Source organism: Coccinella septempunctata, chromosome 8 (genome assembly GCF_907165205.1).
Source record: "Coccinella septempunctata chromosome 8, icCocSept1.1, whole genome shotgun sequence".
In the NCBI taxonomy this organism is placed as follows: Eukaryota; Metazoa; Arthropoda; class Insecta; order Coleoptera; family Coccinellidae; genus Coccinella; species Coccinella septempunctata.
This window is the reverse complement of record NC_058196.1, coordinates 27,149,541-27,172,416: the sequence shown is the minus strand read 5'-3', so window position 1 is coordinate 27,172,416 and position 22,876 is coordinate 27,149,541. Positions and strand designations below refer to the sequence as shown.

The window sequence follows — 22,876 nt, the reverse complement described above, 5'->3', positions numbered from 1 at the left end:
GATGGGCCACGCCAAATTTACGACTGGAATAAAAACGTCGTTCTGGAGATTTGATTTAATTATTAGATGTTTCTTCAGAGACTTCCGATGGCTGTTGAAGATTTTACGACTCTGTTTATTTAAACGGTGGTCGTAAAAGTGTAACAAGACCGCAACACTTGTGACCGCAATTTTACGACCGTCCAATTGAATGCCTGGGGCCCTGGTGATTTTGACACGTTTTACAGGATTATCATGTTTTGACATGTGGACAATGGAATAGAAATATGAGTTATATTTGGGAATTTACTAGGAGATTTCGCCCTACTTCAAGAATGACTGTGCTCACATTGTATTCATGTCCTCAATTACTATTTTAAGTTTTTATATTTTAATTTGATTCTTGATTTATTCTTTATTTTTTGGTGACAGTTTTTCATATTTTTTTGTTATAAATTGGTACATTAATTCATTCAAGAAGATTGTTTTATTTGGATTTTCCCTCAATTTGTTGGAGCAATTAAAAGAGAAATACCAGATAATAATTGAATTTCAAAACAGAAAACTTACTGGAAAATGAATGATAGAATATGTGTGCACGTTAGAGCGATATTCGATTAAAATAATTCCATGTAAAACAATCAACCCCACATCGTTTAAATTCCGACAGAATTCTCACCACATAAGAGCGTTTAAAACGGCATAATCTCGATCGAAATGAAGCAGTTTCATAGCGGGAGACTACCACGATTTAAGTAGCTCCATGAGACTTTATCCCGAAATGAATTTCATCGTTTACGAGTCCTTCAAGTGGCTGAAGTAGCCCATTCAACGCTGATGTTATTTCTGTGACGACCGGAGTGTGTCTGGTTTTATTAAAGTGATTCAGACATTGTCCGCTAGATAGCGACACCGGACCGCCAAAGCTTCGCGAGCGTGAGACAAAGACCGGATCACGGTGGTGGGGGCAATCGAGGGGACATTGAAATGAATAAGCTCCTTGCGCAATACCTGCACTAGACGCCTGTATACTTACTATTGGCTCCCGCATGTCCCCCCCTCATTAAAAAGCACCGTCCTACTCGAGGCTCATTTTTGATTCATGCCGTGTCTCCTCCAAGACTTGGAGGCTCTTGGGGAAAATCTGGAATTTTCGAAACTTTCGAGAAGGAAAATTTAAGATTCGAACGTATGGAGAATACTTGTTTTGTAAGGAAAAATTCTGGTGGGCTATGGAAAAGAAGGCGAGATTCGTCAGGGGTAGGTTCGTGGGCCGGTGATTTCGACTAATAGAGTCGAGAACCTGTCGAATTGCCATTTTTACCTCGGAAATAATACAGGTAGCGATGAAGGGAGCTTTAATGAGCTCTCTATTGTGGCCTCGTGTCGTTTTTAAGTGGGGATTATGTACGCGCGCAAGCGAAAGGGAGGACGGCGCGAGAGAGACGGCGAATGGGTCGGGATGTGTGGGCAGGAGCAGAATCCGGAGCTCCAGTGGGTTTCTATCCGCGACTTTGGCCAGCCGATATCAAGAGGCATTCGGTATCCGACGATCCGCGCGGTGGTGTGCTCGAAGCAGTCGTGTGTCATACGGTTTTACTGCCCATTTTTATAGCCCGGTTTTACGATTATTTACATCGTTAACTGTAATCATTTTACTACCGTTTAACGGGCCCATAACCATCAAGTGACACTACAAATGACCTGTTAAATCTACCGAATTATAATGTCGTATATTTTTATCTTGTTTATGTGCGACTTTGACTGAGTTTGAATTTTCGAATTTAGCAGCGTGCTGCTATACCAGTGTACCTATAACTGATCAGTGTGAGTGCGTCCCAGAGTTTTTTTTTTCGACCGAGTGGACTATCCCTCGTCACGGGGGATAACAGGAAAGGGCGCCAAAATTAACTCCGCAATCATGAACTCTTACTTCGAACAGAGTGGCTTCTACGGGGGCCACCACCATCAGGGTGCAGGGTCCGTGACGGGGGCCCATCACCACGACCAGAGTGCGGCCGCAGCAGCGGCTTACAGATCTTTTCCCTTAAGTCTTGGGATGTCGCCCTACGCCTCCACACAGCACCACCATCATCACTCCTTACACCAAGCGAGGCCACCACAAGACTCCCCATACGACGCCTCAGTCGCCGCTTGCAAGCTCTACTCTTCCTCTGAAAGCCAACAAAACTCCTACAGCAATTCCGCTAACACCAAACCAGACTGTTCGAAGGGTAACGCAGACCAGAACGGCTATGCATCAGTGGTGGCTGCAGCCGCTGTTAAGGACGTTTGGCAAAGTGCGACGAGCGGTGGTGGTGCCAATCTGGCCAACAGCCTGGCTGGTCCGGTGAGACCATCGGCCTGCACGCCTGACAGCAGGGTAGGCTACGGTTCCTCCGTTGGCCTGGTCGGCGGCGACCCTTCCTCCAGCCCTGGATCAGCGACAGGAGGAAGAACCTCCAACTCCCTATCTTCATGGAACAACCCTTGCTCGTTGAACACGTCGTCTTCTCAGCCGGTAGGGACGCAGATTCACCAACAACCAAACCACACATTCTACCCTTGGATGGCTATCGCAGGTATGTACCTCCAAATTCTCCTATAAAAACAACCGCGAAGCTCTGGGAAGTCCGCAACTCCCTCCCGGTCGTGTCAAACAGCCAAACAAACTACGAAACGACTCCATTATATCCGGAGGACCACTTAAACCCTAATGGTAATTCCATTATCCCAGGTTTTATTTGTAAATACGGCGCTTTGGAACTTATTCAAAGTAAACCGGCCGACCCCCGCTGTTCTTGCTTGAATTTGCTGCGAGTCAAGTGCGTGTAAAATCAGGGTTGAATGTGCCCAATTATTGTTCCCTATCTCCGAGCCAGATCTCTGGCCATGGGCGAGTGCAGGGCCGGGTCCGAGGCCTCGGGGGGTCCTTTGTCGTCGGTGGTGTTTGAATGGTGTCATCTTCGGCCTTTTAACACTCGTTTATTGGCTGTCGTCGCGTTTTGCGAGGTGTTTCACGTTCGGATTGGTCCGTCTGTCCGACGGCAAGCACCTGAAAAATTGAGGTGGTGTTATTTTGGGTCGGTATGTGCAATGGGCATTTTGAAAAAAAATATGGTGGAATATTTGACATTGAGAATAGTTATAGGTACCTACAGAAATATAAACGAAGCGAAATTAAAATATTTTTTCATTCAGAATAAATGGAAACGTCAAAATTCATATAAAATGGTAAAATCGAATTTAATTAATTATTTTAACTAAAACCTGTTAATTTCGTGACATAACTAGGAAGTTCGATTTTATTCTATTGGGAAAAAAATATCATTTATTCAAAATTGAGACCTCTAAATTTATTGATGATTTATTCAGATTTTAATTCGAAATAATCAGACAAAATCAATATTTCTAGAGAAATTGATGAGACTGAAAATAATATTTTCAGTTTGTTCTTATTTGGAGTTATAAAAAAAATTCACAAAATAGAGTGCCACCTATTAGGCAAAATTAATTATCCTTTCGTTTGATATTTCGAAGTGGTTGGTACACTGTACAGTCAATAACATTTTTTTATATTTTTTTCTCAATTTCATTCAACAAATTCAATCATAATTTCGCCGTATTTTTGCCGCCATCAATTTAAGGAATTTTTTTTCAACCGAAAAAAATTCAAATCCATTTGTAAGAATTTATTATAAATTTGAAAAAACTCAGGATTCCATAAAAATAAATGAATTATGTATTTTTTCATATAAAACATTCGATAATTTTCACAGTTCATTTTTATGGATAAAAAACACTGTAATGAATCAAAATATTGAGTAAATTCTTCCTTAAATCGTTATTTAGAAAAATTGGAAAAAAAACCGTATATGTAGTACTTATATATACATTAATTCATTCCTAATTATAAATACTCCATTAAATTTAATAATCAAAATGAGCAAGTTTTTTTTTCAATCTCATGTCAACTCTCATCTCCATAATTTTTTTCTTGACAACCCTTAATATTTTTCTAAAAAGTTTAATTAAATTGAATTAAACGCCATTCCGGACCTGTGCTCCTCCTTCCGGGTTCGGAAGTCTGGGTGGAATCAGAACAGAACAGGCCGTATAAAAATCCCCGTGCTCTAATCTGGAACCTCGCGTTCGTGTGTTTGTCACATGGACAATCAGCTGTTTTCGGGCGAAGTGCCAAGGGCACCAAATTAATTCGAAGAGTCCAGTACCTTTTTGCATTCACCTCGTATTTATACCTCGTCAAAAAACTGTCAAATTTCGTACTAAAAAGCTCTCCTCCAGTTGAAAGCTGCAGATTCCTACCTTTTTTCAGAGGAACAACCCCTAAACTCTGAGGGTTGCTCTTGAGAAGAGGTACTACCTGATTGCTCTACCTGTCGACAGATGTCAGCGGTGCTTTTTTGAATGACTTAATCCGTCTGACTGCTTAACCTATTTTTTTTTTAACAGCTACTTACATAAATTTTTTCAAGATATTTATCGATCAAAAAAATTGTATTTACATATATCAAAAGAAAAATGTGTACGAAGTATTTAACATGTGGTGTAAAACAAGATCAATTATTTCAAAATAGTAAATGTTAACATTCCGAAAAAGATTTATATGATCGTTTGATGCATTGTACGAGTTTGGAAATTATTTGTTTTCGAGAATGGCATACGCCTTTAATTTAGGCCGAATTCTTTCTGGCAGCGAGTTCAAAACGGCTTTTTTCAAAGGCGGCTATAAATCCGGTGTGTTTTCGTAGGTGCCACGATGGACTTAATCGAAAAAGCACTAGGTCCGCGTGGTGGTTCCCTACTGTTTATTGTTGGTTGCCATCAACCGTCAGTCACGCAAGTGGGAGGAATATTTTGCTCGCAATTGAATGGGATTTGATGTCTAGTAGGAAATAAAAAGAACAACTTCATTGATAGCGGGGTTATTATCTCTAGTATTACCTTTAGCGCATTACGCTTTATGGATGGGTGGTAATTCAAACTGAAAGGTTCGATGTTTTATAATGCCTTATTCATGTAGCTGACGATGATACGAGGGTTGTTACAGAAATAGCCTGATCATTTTGAAACTTTTATTCCACGAATTATTTGTACCAAGAATTGCTTGAAATTTAAAGAGGATTGTGGATATTTGAATTTAATCTATTTCAGCAATATACTAACTAAAGTATAGAGGTTCAAGGTCATATCTTGTAAAAGGGTGGAATTTATAATTTATTCAATATCGTTTTTTCTTGATATTTTTGGGTAAATTCATTTATTGCGTTTGTGTGAGATTGATTCTTTTTCCTAGAAATAATAAGCCCATATTAAAAATTTGCAATGCTTTTTTTTGAAGTAGCGGTTTGTCAGATTAATAAATTCATAATTAAACTTTCAAAAGAACTCTCAAACAAAAGATAATATCAAGTAATAAAGAGATTTATTTGTATGAAAGTCTACACAAGTAAATATTATAGATAATTTCAATTATTAAATTATAATAAAACTGAAATAATAACCTTTTTCGAATATTATGAAAAAATATTATGATGAAAATGATTAATATGTGGATTCTGAAAAAAAACAATATAATTCATTCAATAAATATCATAATAAAAAGTTTATGTTGATTTTATTGAAGGGAAAACATTGAATTCTAAACCTAATAGACATAATAATCAAATTTTTATAACGATAATTTCTGATACCTATCATGACGAAAAATAATGAGAATAAATAATAAATAAAATTAAATTATTACATCTCTAATTGTTTATTTTTTATCCTGTTTTTATTTTTACATTTATTATTATATACTTAAAATCATTCTGAGGAATAAATGATAACTTACAATACGAAAGATGATAAAAATAGTGCTTCAAAATAATTTTAAAATACTTAAAGCTGCGGCGACATTATTTTTTTCAATTTCAAGACTGGTGAATCAATATCTGAGCTGTCCTAAAAAAAAAAGAATTAAATGATGAAAAAAAATGGAAAGAAAAGGCATATATGATAAAAAATTGTTGTTCGAAATATGACATACATTGTATATAGATCGAAACCACGGACATTTCGCACAGTTTTCACCCTTATATCGATCCTTTTCGCACCTCTCCGTTCTCGACCGGGTGGGAGCCGTACAATACAATGCTGCCGAATTGCCTTTCGGCCCTTGCGGGGGCACAGAAAACAACAGGAACAAAAATCCGGAAGAGCGAACTTCGTAATCCTTCATACGGGCAGGGATAGCTTCGAGAAATCGGAGTGCAGCCACTGCTGCATTTTAACCCGTTAGATCCCAAGAAATTATCATCTGAATACGAGCTGTCTCTGAGGACCGCGATATATAACCGTTATTTGAATTATTAAACGCCGCCCTGTCCAGAAATTAAGTGGAGACGGAGGCAATTCGACTTTCGCCTGTCGGTTTAATTGAATTTGGAAATTTTGGGGTTGAGTAAGATAAATTATACAACCAGCTGTGTCCACGAATTTTCTTTAGTGAACTTTTCTTATTTCGCTTAACTTTAACAGCATCACTCCACTCCACTCCACTCCCCTCCCCTCCCCTCCGCTCCGCTCCACTCCACTCCACTCCACTCCACTCCACTCCACTCCACTCCACTCCACTCCACTCCACTCCACTCCACTCCACTCCACTCCACTCCACTCCACTCCACTCCACTCCACTCCACTCCACTCCACTCCACTCCACTCCACTCCACTCCACTCCACTCCACTCCACTCCACTCCACTCCACAATCTACTGTACTGCACTACTTATTTGATATTTCAAATGTCGATACTAAAATTCCAGCATAGAAGAAGCAAGTGAAGTGAAATTCGTTTTCGATCATTTTATCAGATTCATCATCTCTTCTACAATCTTCGACGTTTATTGTTGGCCCTCCTTCGATATCAGACATGGAGTCCCTACAATGTTATACATATTGTATTCATGCTGAGAACTGTTGTAAGAACCCTAATGTAACGTACCTATAATTTTAATAATGTTATTCCAACTATTCATTAATATGCTAACATTCTTTATGCCGATGTAGCAGGTTCACTAGCCTTCTTCTCTATACCTTTTCTTCGCTTGAGATATCTTCGAGCCTATATACGTGTCGTATTTTAGATAATTATATCTGGTTCATTCATATTTCTTGAGGGGATTCCCATATAATGGATGGAAAACGTAGACCTACCTATAAGTAACCTAGAAAGAGGTTTATTCAAGACCTATCTGAATGTAGGCATTACTCATTACAATTCAATATTATGCAAGATTCAATATGAATAAAATTTCAACAAAAAAAGTGATATTTTGCACGTCTATTTAAGAAAACTCTTTATGTGATATCGATATCAGAGAAAAATTGTTAATAATTGTTTGAAAATTGGACGATTCCATTTCACCAAAAGAGTTACTCTTACAGATTATTGGAGTTTCTTTAAACAGGATTTTCCATGAACCTAAAGGGCCATATTTTTCATTTAATTTTTCATAATTGTAGTTTTTCAACTCTTCTTCTGATTACATTTATATACCTATATTTTCAAAAATTCCAAAATGAATCCTCATAGTGACCTGAAAAGAAAAAAATCAATTATTGGATGATAAAAGCTATAGCTGCAAGTATAATTTATTAATATTTGGGTATATATTAGTATGACAACACTCTACATTAAATACTTTCACAATTAAGATACCTATCCTATCAGATACAAAAATATTGCTCAAAACATATAATGGGTTATATAGCAGAAGTTATATGATTAAATAATTTCACGTAATATTAATAAAATAATTAACAAGTTTAATATAACTAAAGAGCTCGAAAAACGAAAATTAATAGATTACAGTGTAACTAATTACGATAGACCCATCTTCATTCTAACAGATGAAGACATTAGAAACTTCTTTTTTTAACGACTTCTTTCGATGCCCATAAATTTGACCGTTCTTTCGTCGACAGGTAGCCTGTCTTCCTGGCTTCAACCTTCGGCACTGATTCAGTACAAAAATCAGCCACGAAGCTAGCGTAAGACCCAATACGTCCGGCCAAAAAGTGTTTTATGTTCGCATTTTTTTCGCTGTTTATTTTCCGGGACGGTTTTTTTATATAGTCGTAACGAAATTGTCGAGCTGCGCTCAAGGCTAGGCTGGCCGTAATAATAGACCTCCGCTCCGATATAATAAGTGCCCCGATACACAAAAGCGGGACCTTTAATGGCCGCCCTGTATAGAAATATCCCATGGTCGTTATACGAGGGGAGAGACCATCACTGATTTTGGTTTTCCGTTAGTTCAGTTTAGTTGTTCGTAATGTTAACACGTTTTCTAGTGATTATGTGTGTGGATGGAAGAAGATTCTATTGGAAGATTCCTGTGCATCAATTTTGTGGCCTCATCGTAGCCGTGTTTCATGTTTATGTGTGTGTGTGTTCGAGTGAAAGTGAGAGGAAAGATACCAGTGGAGTTTTCAATGGGAATTTAGAAAATCATGCTTAGTCGTTGCCTATATAATTTGTTGGTATAGTTGCTCCAAGCAGTATTTTCATCTTTATGAACTTCCTAGTGTAGTTTCTTCTAAATGATGTTAAGAATTTCTGCGATTATTTGGAATCTTTCATGTTCGACGCTCCACACATCTGAGCATGGCTGGTTCGATTCAAATAGAGCTGTTAAAAGAGACGCTGTAGCACCCAACAAAAGTCAACGTTCCATGACAAACTGGGATATGTATACATGTGAATGTATCGACATTATCTCCCCCATTTTCATGGTAACAATTTCGAAAGTATGGAAAAGCGATACGTGGTAAACGTTTCACGCAGCTATGTTAACAAAATAAGTTATCATTCCCTAGCGCCGACAGGCTAGAATGTTGTAAATCATGGCCGCCTTACAGGAACCGTTCGAAATGTCTTGAAGACAAGATGTATTACGTTTTCTAGAGCCGTATATAAGAGACCTCTTCTTTTGGCTCGCGTTTGAAAGGCTTGTGCTCTGTGAACTCTCCTCTACTGAGCAAGTTGATTAAATTGAATTTTAAACGAAACCCGTTTCGGGTATCAAGCATTCCTATACAACAGATCGATCGGTGTGTTCGATTGATGTTTCTCTATTTTGACTTTTAATCTGGCATTATTGCGACATTGCCTCATTCTGGACCGGACAATAAAAAAAGGTTTACCCGAACTTTTGTTGCACTTGTAGAAGCTATTTTGTTATAACTGCGGCCAGTGATTTTTTCATCATTCGGATTATAATGAAAGAGTTTTAAGACTAATTATGAAGGTTGCAGCCGTAGATTTTTTAGTTCAAAAGAAGCACTTTTTTCCTTTACCATTTTTTTTCGAATCGGCTCGGTTTAAAATATACAAGCTTTTGCAAAACCTTAAAAAAATGGTTCAGGAGAAAATTGTTTCTTTTGACCTCAAGAATCAACTATTAAAAGACTCACCCTGTATAGTGTCACAAATTCTACTCAAGCAATTTATCGTTTTTTTTTACGAGACTTAACTTAAAAAAATTTGCCAATTATGTAGTTTACTTCACAGTTTCCACAATACAGGTTTCTTTCTGTCAGTTAAAAAATAAACAACATAATTTTGTTCACCAGATAGATAGTGAAAAAAAAAAGATAAAAAATAAAAAACCCTTGATAAACTACATTAGTTTCAATTTTTTATCGAGGGATTTTTATTTAATTTTTTTTTATTATCTCCCAGCAAAATTCTAAACAATTCAAGATTTTTCCTGGAAATTGTGAGATAAACCACAGAACTTTGTTGGGCTAGGAGAAAACTCAAAAGAAAAAGAAAAATTCTTCGATTAAACCAAAAAAATTTTGCAGATTATATAGTATATACATTTCACAATTCCCATGATTAAGTATTCTTCTTGGAAATTGTGAAATAAACTATGTATATATGTAATTAGAGAGATAACTCGATAAAAAATGATGCAAAATAAAAATCCTGCCTTAAAAAAATATGTAGTTTATTCCAGAATTCCCACAATTTGTTATTTATTGTTATTTTTATTATTATTTATTGTTATTTTTACTTTTTGAGCTGTCTCGGAGCCCTATTTTCTGCTACTAATAATTTCGCATTATTTTCGGCCATTTTCAACTGATTCTCGTATTTCCCGATTGTCCTTTCTGCCTTTTCGGTCTCGTTTTGGGTCGCAGCCCCACCGGTCAGCGCGAGGCCACGTTTCGACCGAAATAATCCGTCACCGTCGCTCTAATTCGCATCGATTGCGCCGCGACGCCTTTGTCGCACTTTCCTGCATGAATCGGGAAGCGGCAAAAAAATGAACGCGTCGGATTTATCAGAGGGCCTTAATAACGAGTTCGTGCCTAACTTAAATTCAGGACCTCTGCTAATAGTCGTTACAAGTGAGGCATGGCGTCGTTCCATTTATACAAACACCGAGCCGTACGGCCGGGTATCTGCCGCCCGCCCGGGCGGGTGTTGATTCTTACCACATTACTTTATTAATTATGGGGGTCATCAAGGGGGGCGCCCCCCCATCCGACAGGCAAATTTGAATAGGAGTCGCGCGCTCGAGGGTAAAAAAGCGGGAGTAACGTTCGTCTTTTATCTGGAGCGGTGGAGATAAAGGAGACGGGGTCGTGTATCGGCAAAATCGCCTCGACGATTTTGATCGGCCATCTTGGCCCCGTAATGAGAATGGTTAGCGGATGCTGCGGTCATTAACGACGCTCTTGAGGGGTAAATCTGGATAGAAATGATGCAGGTCGTTTTATCGCGATTCACAATAAATTACAAAAATCGATCGAAAGTAAATATTCGATTAAAATTCGAAAAAACATTTCTAGGATTTTTTTCTTTTTGTTTCACCACGGTAATTTTTTTTTGAATTGTTATCATCAAAAGTATTGAGCAAAATCGGTATGAAATATTTTTTATTTCATTATTCAGTTCATCAAATTCAATTTTTCAGTTTTTTTTTAATTTTTAATATTTATTTAATCGAATTCAAATATATTTTATAATACATCTCAACTCGCAATAAAATGTTCATTCAAATGAACCAATGAATTTAAATATCTCTATAGTGCGAGTCTCTGACCTGAATGAATTTTTTTTATTAGAAATACATAAATTAATTAATTATCAGAGTTTTTTGATAACACTATCTGTGGCATCAATCCAAACTATGATCTAGAAGATTTCTGAATATCTGAAAAAAATCATAAAATAATAAAAAAAATCTTTAAAAAATGAATAGTTCAGTAGGTACACTGGATAGGTGTTTGAAATTATCTCAAAAAAGTATTCGACGCATTTCTCTATTGAATTTTTTTCCATTTCACCAATCGGAATTTACTGATCTTCTGTGCAATAGGTATTGGGTTATTTCAACATACTGTTTGATTTTCGAGAATATTTTCTTATCCTTATATGCTTTGCAATTCTCTCCTTCGGTTTTTTTCAATCCGTCGATCGTGAAATTTCGTAATCCTAACAAACATCCTAATCCGTCCGTTAAACAGATGTTTTTCAACGCATAAACGTCGTACAGCGTATGTTATCTACGTTCATGGCAAAACGGTAAAAAAAAAGCAAAGGTAACGAATTCGCGTATAGCGTCCTCGGGCGACAATTAACGTAGCATCGGGTAAAAATAGTAATTTCAGTCAATTAATATGTGGAATGACGCTTAATGTCGCCGAGGCTCTCGTCGAATATTGATGATTTGTTTTCGCTCAATCAATTATTATGCGAAACGCATTTGTATTGCCATTCGAGTCCGCGCGATATTTCAAGCTGGTAACAGAGTTCCATTACCGATATAATAATTGGTTAATCTGTTGATTAGAGGACTTGATTCTGCTATCCCGTTTTATTCACATCTGTCCAAATTTAGAAAAGATCGATTTTCGAAATGAGATGTTTACTGGAACGATTTTTTCGTTACTAAAAAGTTAAATTAATTCAATTTATTCCTCATTTAATATTTTTAAAACATGCAAATTGTCTTACTGGTACTAAGTGATTATTATTTCGAATTATACGAGTGAGTTCACTAAATATGTATATTTCCCGGCCATTATGTAATATCGAATTGCAACATTTAATTGCTCTAAATGTTTCGATAATCTACCTTGATTCAATATCCTTTTCTGTGCAAGATATTATTTTATTACCGAAAATACCAAATAGAAGACACAATTCATTGACAAAAACGAACAATTACGAAGAACAATCCCTAAAAAAATTATATTTTAATATTACGTCCTATATTGTCTTTTGTCAATTAAAATTGCAGCTACAATTACAGCTATTTTATGTATAATAAAAATTTATTATTATTTTTTTATTCGCAAAAAATTATACCGTTATTTTCTTTCGAGAAAAACTTTTTTCCATGACAGTTTCTAACTGAATTTCGAATTACATCGTAATATTGATCCTTGAAATTCGTAGTATGCACGCCTATATTATTTTGGACCTGTAACTGCGTACGTTCCGTCCCACATATCGATTTTAATCGGCTTTTACCAACTCATTCGACTTAATTAAAAATATACGAAGAAAATTGTTAAATCGATAATAACCTTCCAGTCGTTCTGAAGAAGTCAACCTAGCGTAACGTACTATGGGGTGCGCTTTCAGCGGCAACTAGAGCAATGGCCTTCCCTTCGGCCCACTCCCAGTTGTATAACACTAAACACCCTACATTCAGAGCGGCCTCGAACTGCCTGCTAACGCACTGGATACTTTGCCGAGGATAAAATCCAACGAAAAATTCAATAGGGCAATTTACAAGGTCATAACACGATCGGTAAACTAGAAATTATTTCTGTATTTAATTGATCGTTACGCACACGAAACTGCCGCATAACAAAATATTCTGAACGGTTCTAATTATTGGCCCCCCAATAAATAAACGTTATGGTAATGAGACGAAATCCATTGGTACATCTCGGAAGTAGATTGCCCGGCTCTAATTTCTGTATTTCACAGGTACAAGGCTGAATATAAACGATCATCGAAGCATATGCAATTACGGAAGCAGATAATGAAAGTTTAATGATATATCTGCGTTTTTGATTCGGTACAAGTGTTCGTTTAAATGGGCGATTCAATTTTTTTTAACTCATTGCACATACGCGGAGTTACCATATTTTCACGTGTGCAAAACCGTTTAGTTTCACTTCTATGGGTGACATATTTTCATCATCACTCTGAATTTTTCGAAGTATATAATTTTTATTCCTATGGCTATTTTTGTCATTTATTATTATTTTCATTTTGAACAATTTCACCAATGCTGGAACCGCAGAATAATATTTTCAATGAATATTATTACCAAATATAATTGATAATTATAAGAAATCAAATCTATTACTTATTTGATAAAATAAAAATAATGTTAAAAAATAATTGAAAAATAATATAAGCAGAAGGAAGTAACGTGTAACGACCATATATCAATCGACAGAAAATTGTAATAGAATGTATTATTCGAGGAAAAAAAAATTATAAATATCATAAACGATGAAATGAAAATAATGAATATTGTCATTTTAATTCCTATTTTAAGGACAGACAATTATTGCCCTATCTCTGTGAACGATTTTCCTTTCAGTTTTCAATTATTGAAAAAATAATATAAAATGAAAAAACTAACGTTTTTAATTTCATCTAGTGAAATTATCAAGAATCAAGAAATTAGAATAAAAACCGTCAAGAAGATTTACTCAGTGCCAGGATTTCTGAATGGATGAATGAGCCTGCCGTAAAATTCAAGGATTTGTTCACCATTTAAACTAACATAAGCAAACTCATTGAGATAAATTATTAAGACCGATCGTTTAAGTTCAGCTAATGGCCTCTTGTTTTTCTTATCTCCAGGAAGTCGTTGATGTGGCGAGTGGTTTTTCATATTTTTCGCCTCATTTTTCTCGTAACGCCTATAACCAATGGAAACAAAATCACGTTTTATTGTCGAAAATTCGTGTTTTATCTACTGCACGTTCGAGAATGCTGCTTACCAACAAATTTCGAGCGGAGTAAATTTCAACTGATGCGTGTTCGGTCGTAATTATATTATTGTTGACGTTTACGAACTTGAACGAAAATCGGAATAAATCGCCAATAATTCACGTTTTTGACGTAAGGATTTACAACGTGGAATTAACGAAGTAATCCTATCCTGAAACGCAATTATTTCATTCATACGTCCGTCAATTATTTTTTTCTCTAATTATGGAGATGCATTAACTAATTAATCGAGGTTTTCCGGATTGCTAATGAATTAATGGGGAGTTTCTCAATCTCTGCCTCAATTTAGTTGTCATAATCAATTGACGATTCAGATCTAAGCCATGAATCTTGAAATTTAGTGATTCGAAATATTCATTTGGATTCGTGGCAATTTTCATTATTAATTTTTATCGTGTGGTAACAAATGTAAACAGAAACAATTTCTTATTTGTTTACACTGGTCGATTAAAAAACATATTTATTTCGTTTAAGTTATGTATACATTTATTTTCACAAGGAGAGTGTTGGATCTTTATTCATAAATTCATACAACCATAAATAAATAAAAAAAATATAGGATGAAAAGTCAATGTTAAATGCAGAATAATCTGGTTTTATGAATTTTTTTATTCAGAAAAATTATTCTTCTTCATTTTAATTTTTGAATAATGGATTCTTCAAGGACCATATTGTCAAATACCTAGTTTTTCGAATTTAAGATCTCCTCCCGAAAAATCATTTAATTACTCGAAATATTTTGATTTGAGGAGTGTATCAAAGTGGAATGAATTGTTTAGAAAATTCTAGATTTTTTTAGGTTATTCTAACTTGATTTAACTATATTTAAACTTTTCTATATGTGTATTTAATGGGGTCTTGTTTTTTTTGAAAGATAAACCTTGCTCCGCTCATCCTAATTGGCGGATTTAGCAGTGCAACCGCCCACTTCGATACAAAGCTCTGTACCCGACAAGACTGGTAATGAAGTGATGATAACGAGATACTAATAACTAGAAATTACGTATTTCAAACGGCCAAGTCCGTGGGGCCGTCTATCCCTCTCGGATCTTGCCGTTACCGATGGCAAAGGTGATTATTATTAGCGACGCTCTTGGGCCGTTGTTGCAGGAAAATGAGCTGGGAATCGTTAACGCATCAATGCATCTCTGCATCGGCGAAAAAAAGAGACGTCCGATTTGTTCAAGGCTACCGCGACGAAGACGCAAAGTGCCGGTTGTGTACGAGTTTTGCGGAAATTTGATTTATGGCCAAAGGTGGATGTGGCGATTAAAGGCTGCAGGGATGGCTCGCGAGCAGTGGACTATCGATCGGTATTCCTACCCCTGCTGGGGCTAATTCGGGGGCCATAAGACATTTCGATCAGTTTTTGTGCAGAATAAATAAAAATAAATAAAAATCGACCATTGAATTGAATTTATTATTTCACAATAAGATCATTATTTTCTCAAAATTCCGTAGAAATTAAAAAAAATTTTATTTATTCGATTTTATTACATTTATATAATTTCGGAAGAATTAATTATTTTTCCAATAATGAAAATGTATTTTTTCAATTGCATTTAATCTTCCTTTACGTATTCAACACTTTTCGTGTTATCTTTTCAAATTTCATACTCTGTAGAAAAAGTAATGTCAGCAGTCGGCTGATTATAATTACTAAGGGATGAAAATGAATTCCGATTTCCGAATTTTACATCAATTAAAATTTAACGATTTCATTGTTATTTATTCTTCAAAATGAAAAGTTCCATTTTCCGGAGAGTGCAATATTATTACCTACAAAGTGATGAAAAATTCATCAAAATAGTTATACACCCTTTTATCAACGAAAGTTCGGGGGGTGGCGTCATTTTTTTTTTCGCCATTTAAAGTGCATCGTTTATCTGTTATATTTTTTGAATTTGAATTACCAAATGATGGAAAAAAATCGAAATTTCATTATTTTAATTTTTATTCATTGGAAAGTGTGATTTTCCTAAAAATATATTATGGCAAATTCATCAGGTTGTCTATATCTACTTGTTTTGCAAAAAATTACTTACCCCTAGTGGATTGATAGTGAATTAACGTTAATTTTGTCTTTCTTCTCGTGGAACTATGTTTTTTACCTTACCTTGTAGTAGCTTTACCCATTTTACGTATTAGTTAATTTTATTTATTTAATTCAGTATGAATTGTTGGATTAAGAGAACACTCGCAATGGTTACGGTCCTGGTTAAGCGGGCGGATTGCAGTTCTGCTTGTAAGCGATGGTATCGCGATTTTAAGATTGAACCTAATAGAATAGACGGGGCATAATCTCAACGTTGGTGGTCGCGTATATGCCTATTATATTAATAACACTTTACCTTATTAAAAATGCATTAGGTCGTTTATTTATTGATTTAAAACGGTAGGCGGATGGCTATCATGGTGCAACTCTTCCCTTACACGAAGTTCTAGTTTTATTTTTCCATTTTTTGCCCTGCGCCATGTCGTGCATATATATATATATATATATATATGTATAGTCGCGGTCGATCAATTCAAGATAATGTGAAAATAACCGCCTCGGTAGAGTTGACGTGTTATTTTTTGCGCGCGCGAGTAAAGGCGTCGCCCCCCCCCATTTTTATTTATTTTATTTTTTTTCTATTTTGAATAAATATTCGTTGAAAATTCCGGAATAAGCAATCGAATTTGCATTTAGTGGTGCGGGTCTCAATTTGGGACCGTCCTTTATCAGACAGATTCCTGCTGTCGTATACAATCACAATGCATCAGGTTTTATTGTCTTACACCCATTTTGCCGCTGAGAAAACCCAAAGAAAGTGCCGATTGAATGAGCAATAAAACTCCCGGCGACGATTGTTTCTGCGGCCGTTTGTCTTGGAGGGAAGAGTTACTTCAATTCTGGAAAATTATTTCTGAAGGGTGAGTTTCTACGGCGTTAATTGATTGCATCTAATCTCATTTCGAGTCCTATGAACCCAAACGAGGATTTTTGTCCTGTATTGCGAAGAAAATTGGGATACGTCTGGCAACGCCGACTGTTCGGGCTAGATTGACGGGTCCTCATCAACTTGCCCCTTCCATCAAGGGTTGAAAAGGCCCGTCGGTGGGCCAATAACGTGAAGGCGGCCATCTAAATTCCTAATGGCTATGCGGTCGAAGCAACGTTGTGAGATTCTTGACTAAAAAAAATTGAGCTTCATCCGAAATGGGCTTTGGGGTCAGTTCACGAGCTGGCATTGATGGAATCGATGACACAATACGCGACTGCCAAGTTGGGTGAATACCAAGGCTGTAAGAATCCACAATAGAGATATAAATAATGTGGCAATTTACCGATAGAAAACAACATTTTTTCTGGCGTTTTTCATGGTCTCCCTTTCTGAATCATGTATACATGGATTTATTTCCAACTTTGTATCGAAGGATCCTGACAAAAAATTATAAATAATGCAGATACACTGCACAACAATTGATAGAACGTATGAATTGATAAATTGAAAAATGTAATAAATAAACAAAGGAAAAGTTCAAAATATAATAAAATTGACAAAATAACGGAAACTCTGTTACTATCAGACATGCGTTATTTCGATGAAAATACAAACTGATGGAATTATTGCTCCGATTTGATTCCTTATTTGATTGACAGAAATAGTCACTTAAAATAATTTTCTCACACGATAATGTTCCTATAAATTTTGTAAAATCCTTCGAGTACCCTCCGCTCTTTCTAAGAGAATCAATTCCTTTAAATTACACGACGTCCCTTATCCACAACCCGCATTACCATTCTCTAACCACAAGTTGTCGGAGTAAATATAGACTATGCAGATTATTATCACCGTTCAAACAACACGGGATGAAATATGCGGTCGTTGGGGCATTATCAGATGCTAAAATGCCCCGTTTTTGTTATTGCGATGACTTTTCATTAAGAGCGATGAAATTCGATATCTTGCAACTCGAAATTGAATTGAAAAATCTGAAGAGATAGGGTAATACCGTGTTTTTTTACTATATCTATCATTCCTGCCTAGCCAATTATTATTTAAAAATTCAGTGTCCAAAGCTGAATAGCTTTTTGACTCCACACAAACTTCTATTTGTAGTTCGGTCCCTAGATTATTGGAAATATTAAGCAAAGTGGGTTTAGACGTTTTACCTTCAGTTAAACTGCACCTTTTCAGTGGCGATCTCTTTCACTCAACTTTTTACGATGGGAAGTGAGTCAATGATCTACGCTTCTTTAAAGGCAAGGCCAAAAAACCGTTGTGGAAGAACCTGTATTCAGTGCTCTATTTGGCCGCTCTTCATTGAACGTTTTTTGAACGTAACCGTCAGGTAAAAATGTTTCATTTAGTCGCATTTCCGATATGACTTGCTATTGAGCGTTAACCTTGACGATATTGGGGTGAGGATGACTCCCGACAGAGATTCCTCAAATAATGCAGATATTACCTTGAGAATTTCGGTTCGAATTCTTCTGAATGATCACGTTTCAACTATTAACAATTTTTGTGAAGATAAATTCCGAAAAGTATCTAATAATGCGAAATATTCGACAAAATTTTTTAAGATCACGTCCAGTCGGGAGTTTTTGAGCGCTTGTTCAAAGGTATAACCACGACGGTCACCCATTCAGGTACTGAACTGAGAAAACGCTGCTTAGTACACGGAAGAAACATTTATTCTTCCAATATTTCTAAAATTATTAAAATATAATACTTGGGTTCAAAAGAACGTTAAAAGAGTTCTTACAAAATTTCAGATTCATCTGGGGAATAGTTTTTGAGTTACTGAATTTTTCCAGAGAATTTTTTCAATTTTTTAGTGATGAGATTTTTACGTTTCAATCTTGGATATCTTTTTATATCAAAATTAAAACTATTAGTTTTCATTTTGGCCTTTTGCAAAAATACTCAAATTTCCAAATTTGACCGGGGAGAATTGAACCGATAGATAAAAATTCATTAATTTATTTTTTCTGATTTTTTTAACTTCGAAAATTAAATACGTCTTACTAAAAACATGAAATAACTCACCCTGTTTCTGCTTATTTATGTGTCAAGGCATTTTGAAGGGGATTTAACATTTTTAAAGAATAAATTTATCATTTTATATACAGAAGATAATGCGACACAAATATTCAAGTATATTTATACCATAACTTCAAAAATTCCTCTGATTGATCAATTTATTGAAATATTTTAATTTTTTCTTTAAAAAACATTTTATTTCCAATTTCTTCGTTTTGAACGAACAGATTTCGAAATTGGATGACGCTGCATACACAGAATAAATTTGAATTACGTGAGCATTTTCCGAAGAACTTTTTGAATTGTAAATATTGCTTTATGATCTCAGTAATATATTTTAAGTGTGTATTTGATGGATTTCTCGGGATTTCTGCATGCTTTGTCCATTTTTCCCCCGATTGTGCTGCAGCCAGGGCCAACGCCTTTTCGTTCGACCACTCATTCAATAAATGGCGCTTCGGTTCAATTTCGTCGGATCCTAGTGGGCTTTGCGAATCCGCGCGTGCAGCGGTTAGTTCGCAATCCTGCAGGACGACAAGAACGGTGGTATTAATTACTGAAGGATTAATGTTATATTGATCGCGCCTAAAGGTCGAATATCCACGCTAAAGAAGATTTACCGCGAAATTAAATAGTTCGAATTCCATATCTAACACTTTGCAGGTTATCTTTGAAATACGGTGAGAGTTATAGCCCCGGCGCTTAGGGGGGATTAACCCCAGGGCTGGGTTTTTCAATTGAAGAAATCCATATATTTTTCTCGGTATAATTCGATACTATGTCATCGAAAAAAAATCACTAAATTAAAGAGGCCTAATTGTTACTTATTTAAAATTAAATTCACTAGTTTCTTAAAATTAATTTATAAAATTTCGTAATCAATGTTAAACCCTTAATCACAAAATTTTGCCGTGAAATTCGTGTTTTATTGAAACTTTTATTATCAATATTTATTGAAATTAATTTAATTAAAAATTTTCTGTAATTATATTTCTGAATTTATATTGAAATTTCATAATTTATTTATGTTATTTTTATTATTTTTATACTACTGATCACAACGCTAATAAAAATACTGAACAATTAGGTACCTAAATTTTGATTAGCAGATGTAAAAAAATTTCCGTCCAAGAAGCAACGTTTTTGCTTCATTTTTCATTATTTCAGATGAAAAGCAAAAATTTGTATTTTCATTATTTTTTTCGTACCCCTCAATATTAATATTGCTTCAAATAAATGAACCTTCAATTCGTGGAAGGAATAAAAGCTATAATGGAAAAAAAATCAATCTAAATATAATTTCGACTGAATTCTTTCTTTGAAATCAAAATGATATAATGGATATGAAAAATCAATAATATCCTACCGTCTAAAAATTATATGTATCAAATTTTTTCACCACATCAATAAAAAAAATTATCAGTCATGGTTACTGTAGACTAGAAACGTATGTATAAAAAGGGGGCATCATCGTACCACTTTTTTGGTATTCAATAATCGGAAAGAACCAACTTCGGACGTATACAATCATTATTTTAACGATATTCATAATTCTACCTTTCCTTGGGGGTAATCACTGGCTTTGAGGCATACCACGGCCAGAGTGTAGACGACCAGCTTCACCATAACGTCCCCGGCACCCCGCGCGCGCGAGGTAAAACACTGCTGCCAACTTTGTATGCTGAACCGATTAAATTTAGTGTGAAATTGAAACTGCAGAATTATGATGGAGATTAGTGGCCGATATCAATTACGGGTAAAACGAAATTCAATTACCGGCGATTGATTTCAGATGTCAGCCTGGCCGGATGTCGCGATTGATCGAGGTAGATTGCTGCGCGTTCGCCTCTCCGTTTTTTTCCTTAATCTAGCGACGATTAACCGGGTTGTTGATATGCAAACGGCAACGCGAAAAGACTGTCGTCCTTAAATATGAAGCTGTCAAGGTTTATCGCGATTCTATCCCGCTCTCGGCTCAATCGAGCTGGACCAGATGGAAAACGAAAGAAAAAATATTTAAGAAAAAAATCAAATATACACACAAAAAATTTTTCCTCTCAAAGTTTCATTCATTTTAATTCCTTTAATTGTTATTTTCGTATTTTATGACTATTTCTAGAGGGGGGGGCCTAGGGGGGAATAGCCCCCTCTGCCCCTGACGAAGACCATAGATTTTTGAGTACCATATAATATCTTCCGACCTCTACAAGACGTTTTTCTCTTTTTCAGTCATATCGGAAAATAAAAATAAGAGATTATAAAAATTATAAAAAAATGTAGGATATTTTTTCCTTTTGTAATATTGAGTTATTCGAGGGTGTGTTCTTCGTGGACGTCCTATATGCTTAAAAGTTATGTTGCTGGAGCTCGAACAAACAACACGCCTATGCCGTTTCCCTCTGATTTTACCTGTTTTTCGTCAGCGGTCAGACAAAACAGCTCAATTTAGGCACCGATAGCGGGGTCGAAAACCGGCCGCATTGCCGGTCTAAGGGCTGCTCCTGCCCCGGCATCCTCCTGGCAAATGTTTCTGATGGCCATAACTCATACTGTACCGAATAACACCGACTAATCCAGGAGCTTTTTACGCCACTGTATTCCTCTCTGTTCCCCACAGCAGCAGCAGTAGGTCCAGACCAAACATACTCACCAAAGGCCGGGCATTATTCATTCAATCTGGACTGCTGGCTGCGGGGAATTGAATTATTTTGTTTTCAACTTTTCTGGAGGAGAACGGCTCGCTGTTTGTTGTCCTGTCGCGGCTGAACGGTTGAAATTCGTCATCCGCTTGGGCTCAATTTTTTTCCGCTTCCGTAGTAGATTGCTACTTGATACGAAAAGTTCCCCAGAAAGTATTGCGTGCCATATACTGTCAGTATTCGAAAATAGAAAGAATATCAAGAATATTTTACATGGGATGAAAATAATAATTGAAAGAGATTCATTTTCGGATTGATCATCCAATATTTCAACAATAAGCAACATTTAAATAATTATATGTAACTAAATATTGTATGTTTATCTAAACTAAATGGACAAAATATACATTATAAATTATAGGGATGTATGTGTATCTGTAAAATATTATCAAAATTCTTTATTCAACATTTAGAATCACAATAGAAGGAGACCAAAATCGAATTTAAAATTTTTTCTTCAATAAAAATAAAAGCAATCAAATATTTTTGCAACAATTATTTTATTTTAAATTTGAACTAAAAGAATCTGAAAAATTTTTTAGTAATTAATCTATAATGAGAAAAAAGGAGAAATAACCTATTGTGCATGAATAAAAAAGTCTATAATTATTACATCTTTTTGTTCTACAGACGAAGTGAAAACAATGTTCTTTTTTTTTCAAGAATAAAAGCCAATTAGAAGTTTTTTATTTGTCAACACAACTTTTTGGCTATTACTATATATCTAGAATTGTTATTATCTCACTTACTGGTTTTGAAAATACATAATATAATATTCATTCTACTTTTTACAGATTTATTTAGCAAATACATAATATAAACAAATTTTATTTATTTTTATTTAAAAGCTTTCAATTATTGGTTCAACTATGGTAATTCTTCACATTAAAAGCAGCCCAAAAATGTTTTTGTTGATGAAATATTATGAAATGGTAAAAATTCATAATTTAAAACAGAAGATAATGATTTTAAAAAGAAGTGAAAAAAATTATTTCGATATATCCTGAGATTCTTTATTTTCTGAAGTAAGTTCTCGAACGATGTTTTTATTATAAATTCTTTTGTATTGTTTCATGTCATAGGAATATGTAGAAAGAATAACCGTTC

At 35.4% G+C, this 22,876-nt stretch overlaps 1 protein-coding gene across 2 annotated transcripts in view; it reads left to right on the top strand.

Moving 5' to 3' along the window:
- The first annotated feature begins 1,459 nt into the window (after positions 1-1,459).
- The window catches only part of LOC123319059 (homeotic protein ultrabithorax), a 217,523-nt gene continuing 196,106 nt past the window's right edge, over positions 1,460-22,876 (top strand). Inside the window, exon 1 of one of the 2 annotated variants that reach the window (XM_044905907.1) lies at positions 1,460-2,561. In XM_044905907.1, coding sequence (XP_044761842.1) covers positions 1,901-2,561 — 661 coding nt within the window. In that variant the 5' untranslated portion in view covers positions 1,460-1,900. The remainder of the gene's footprint in view (positions 2,562-22,876) is intronic. The other variant, XM_044905906.1, reaches the window with a different exon arrangement.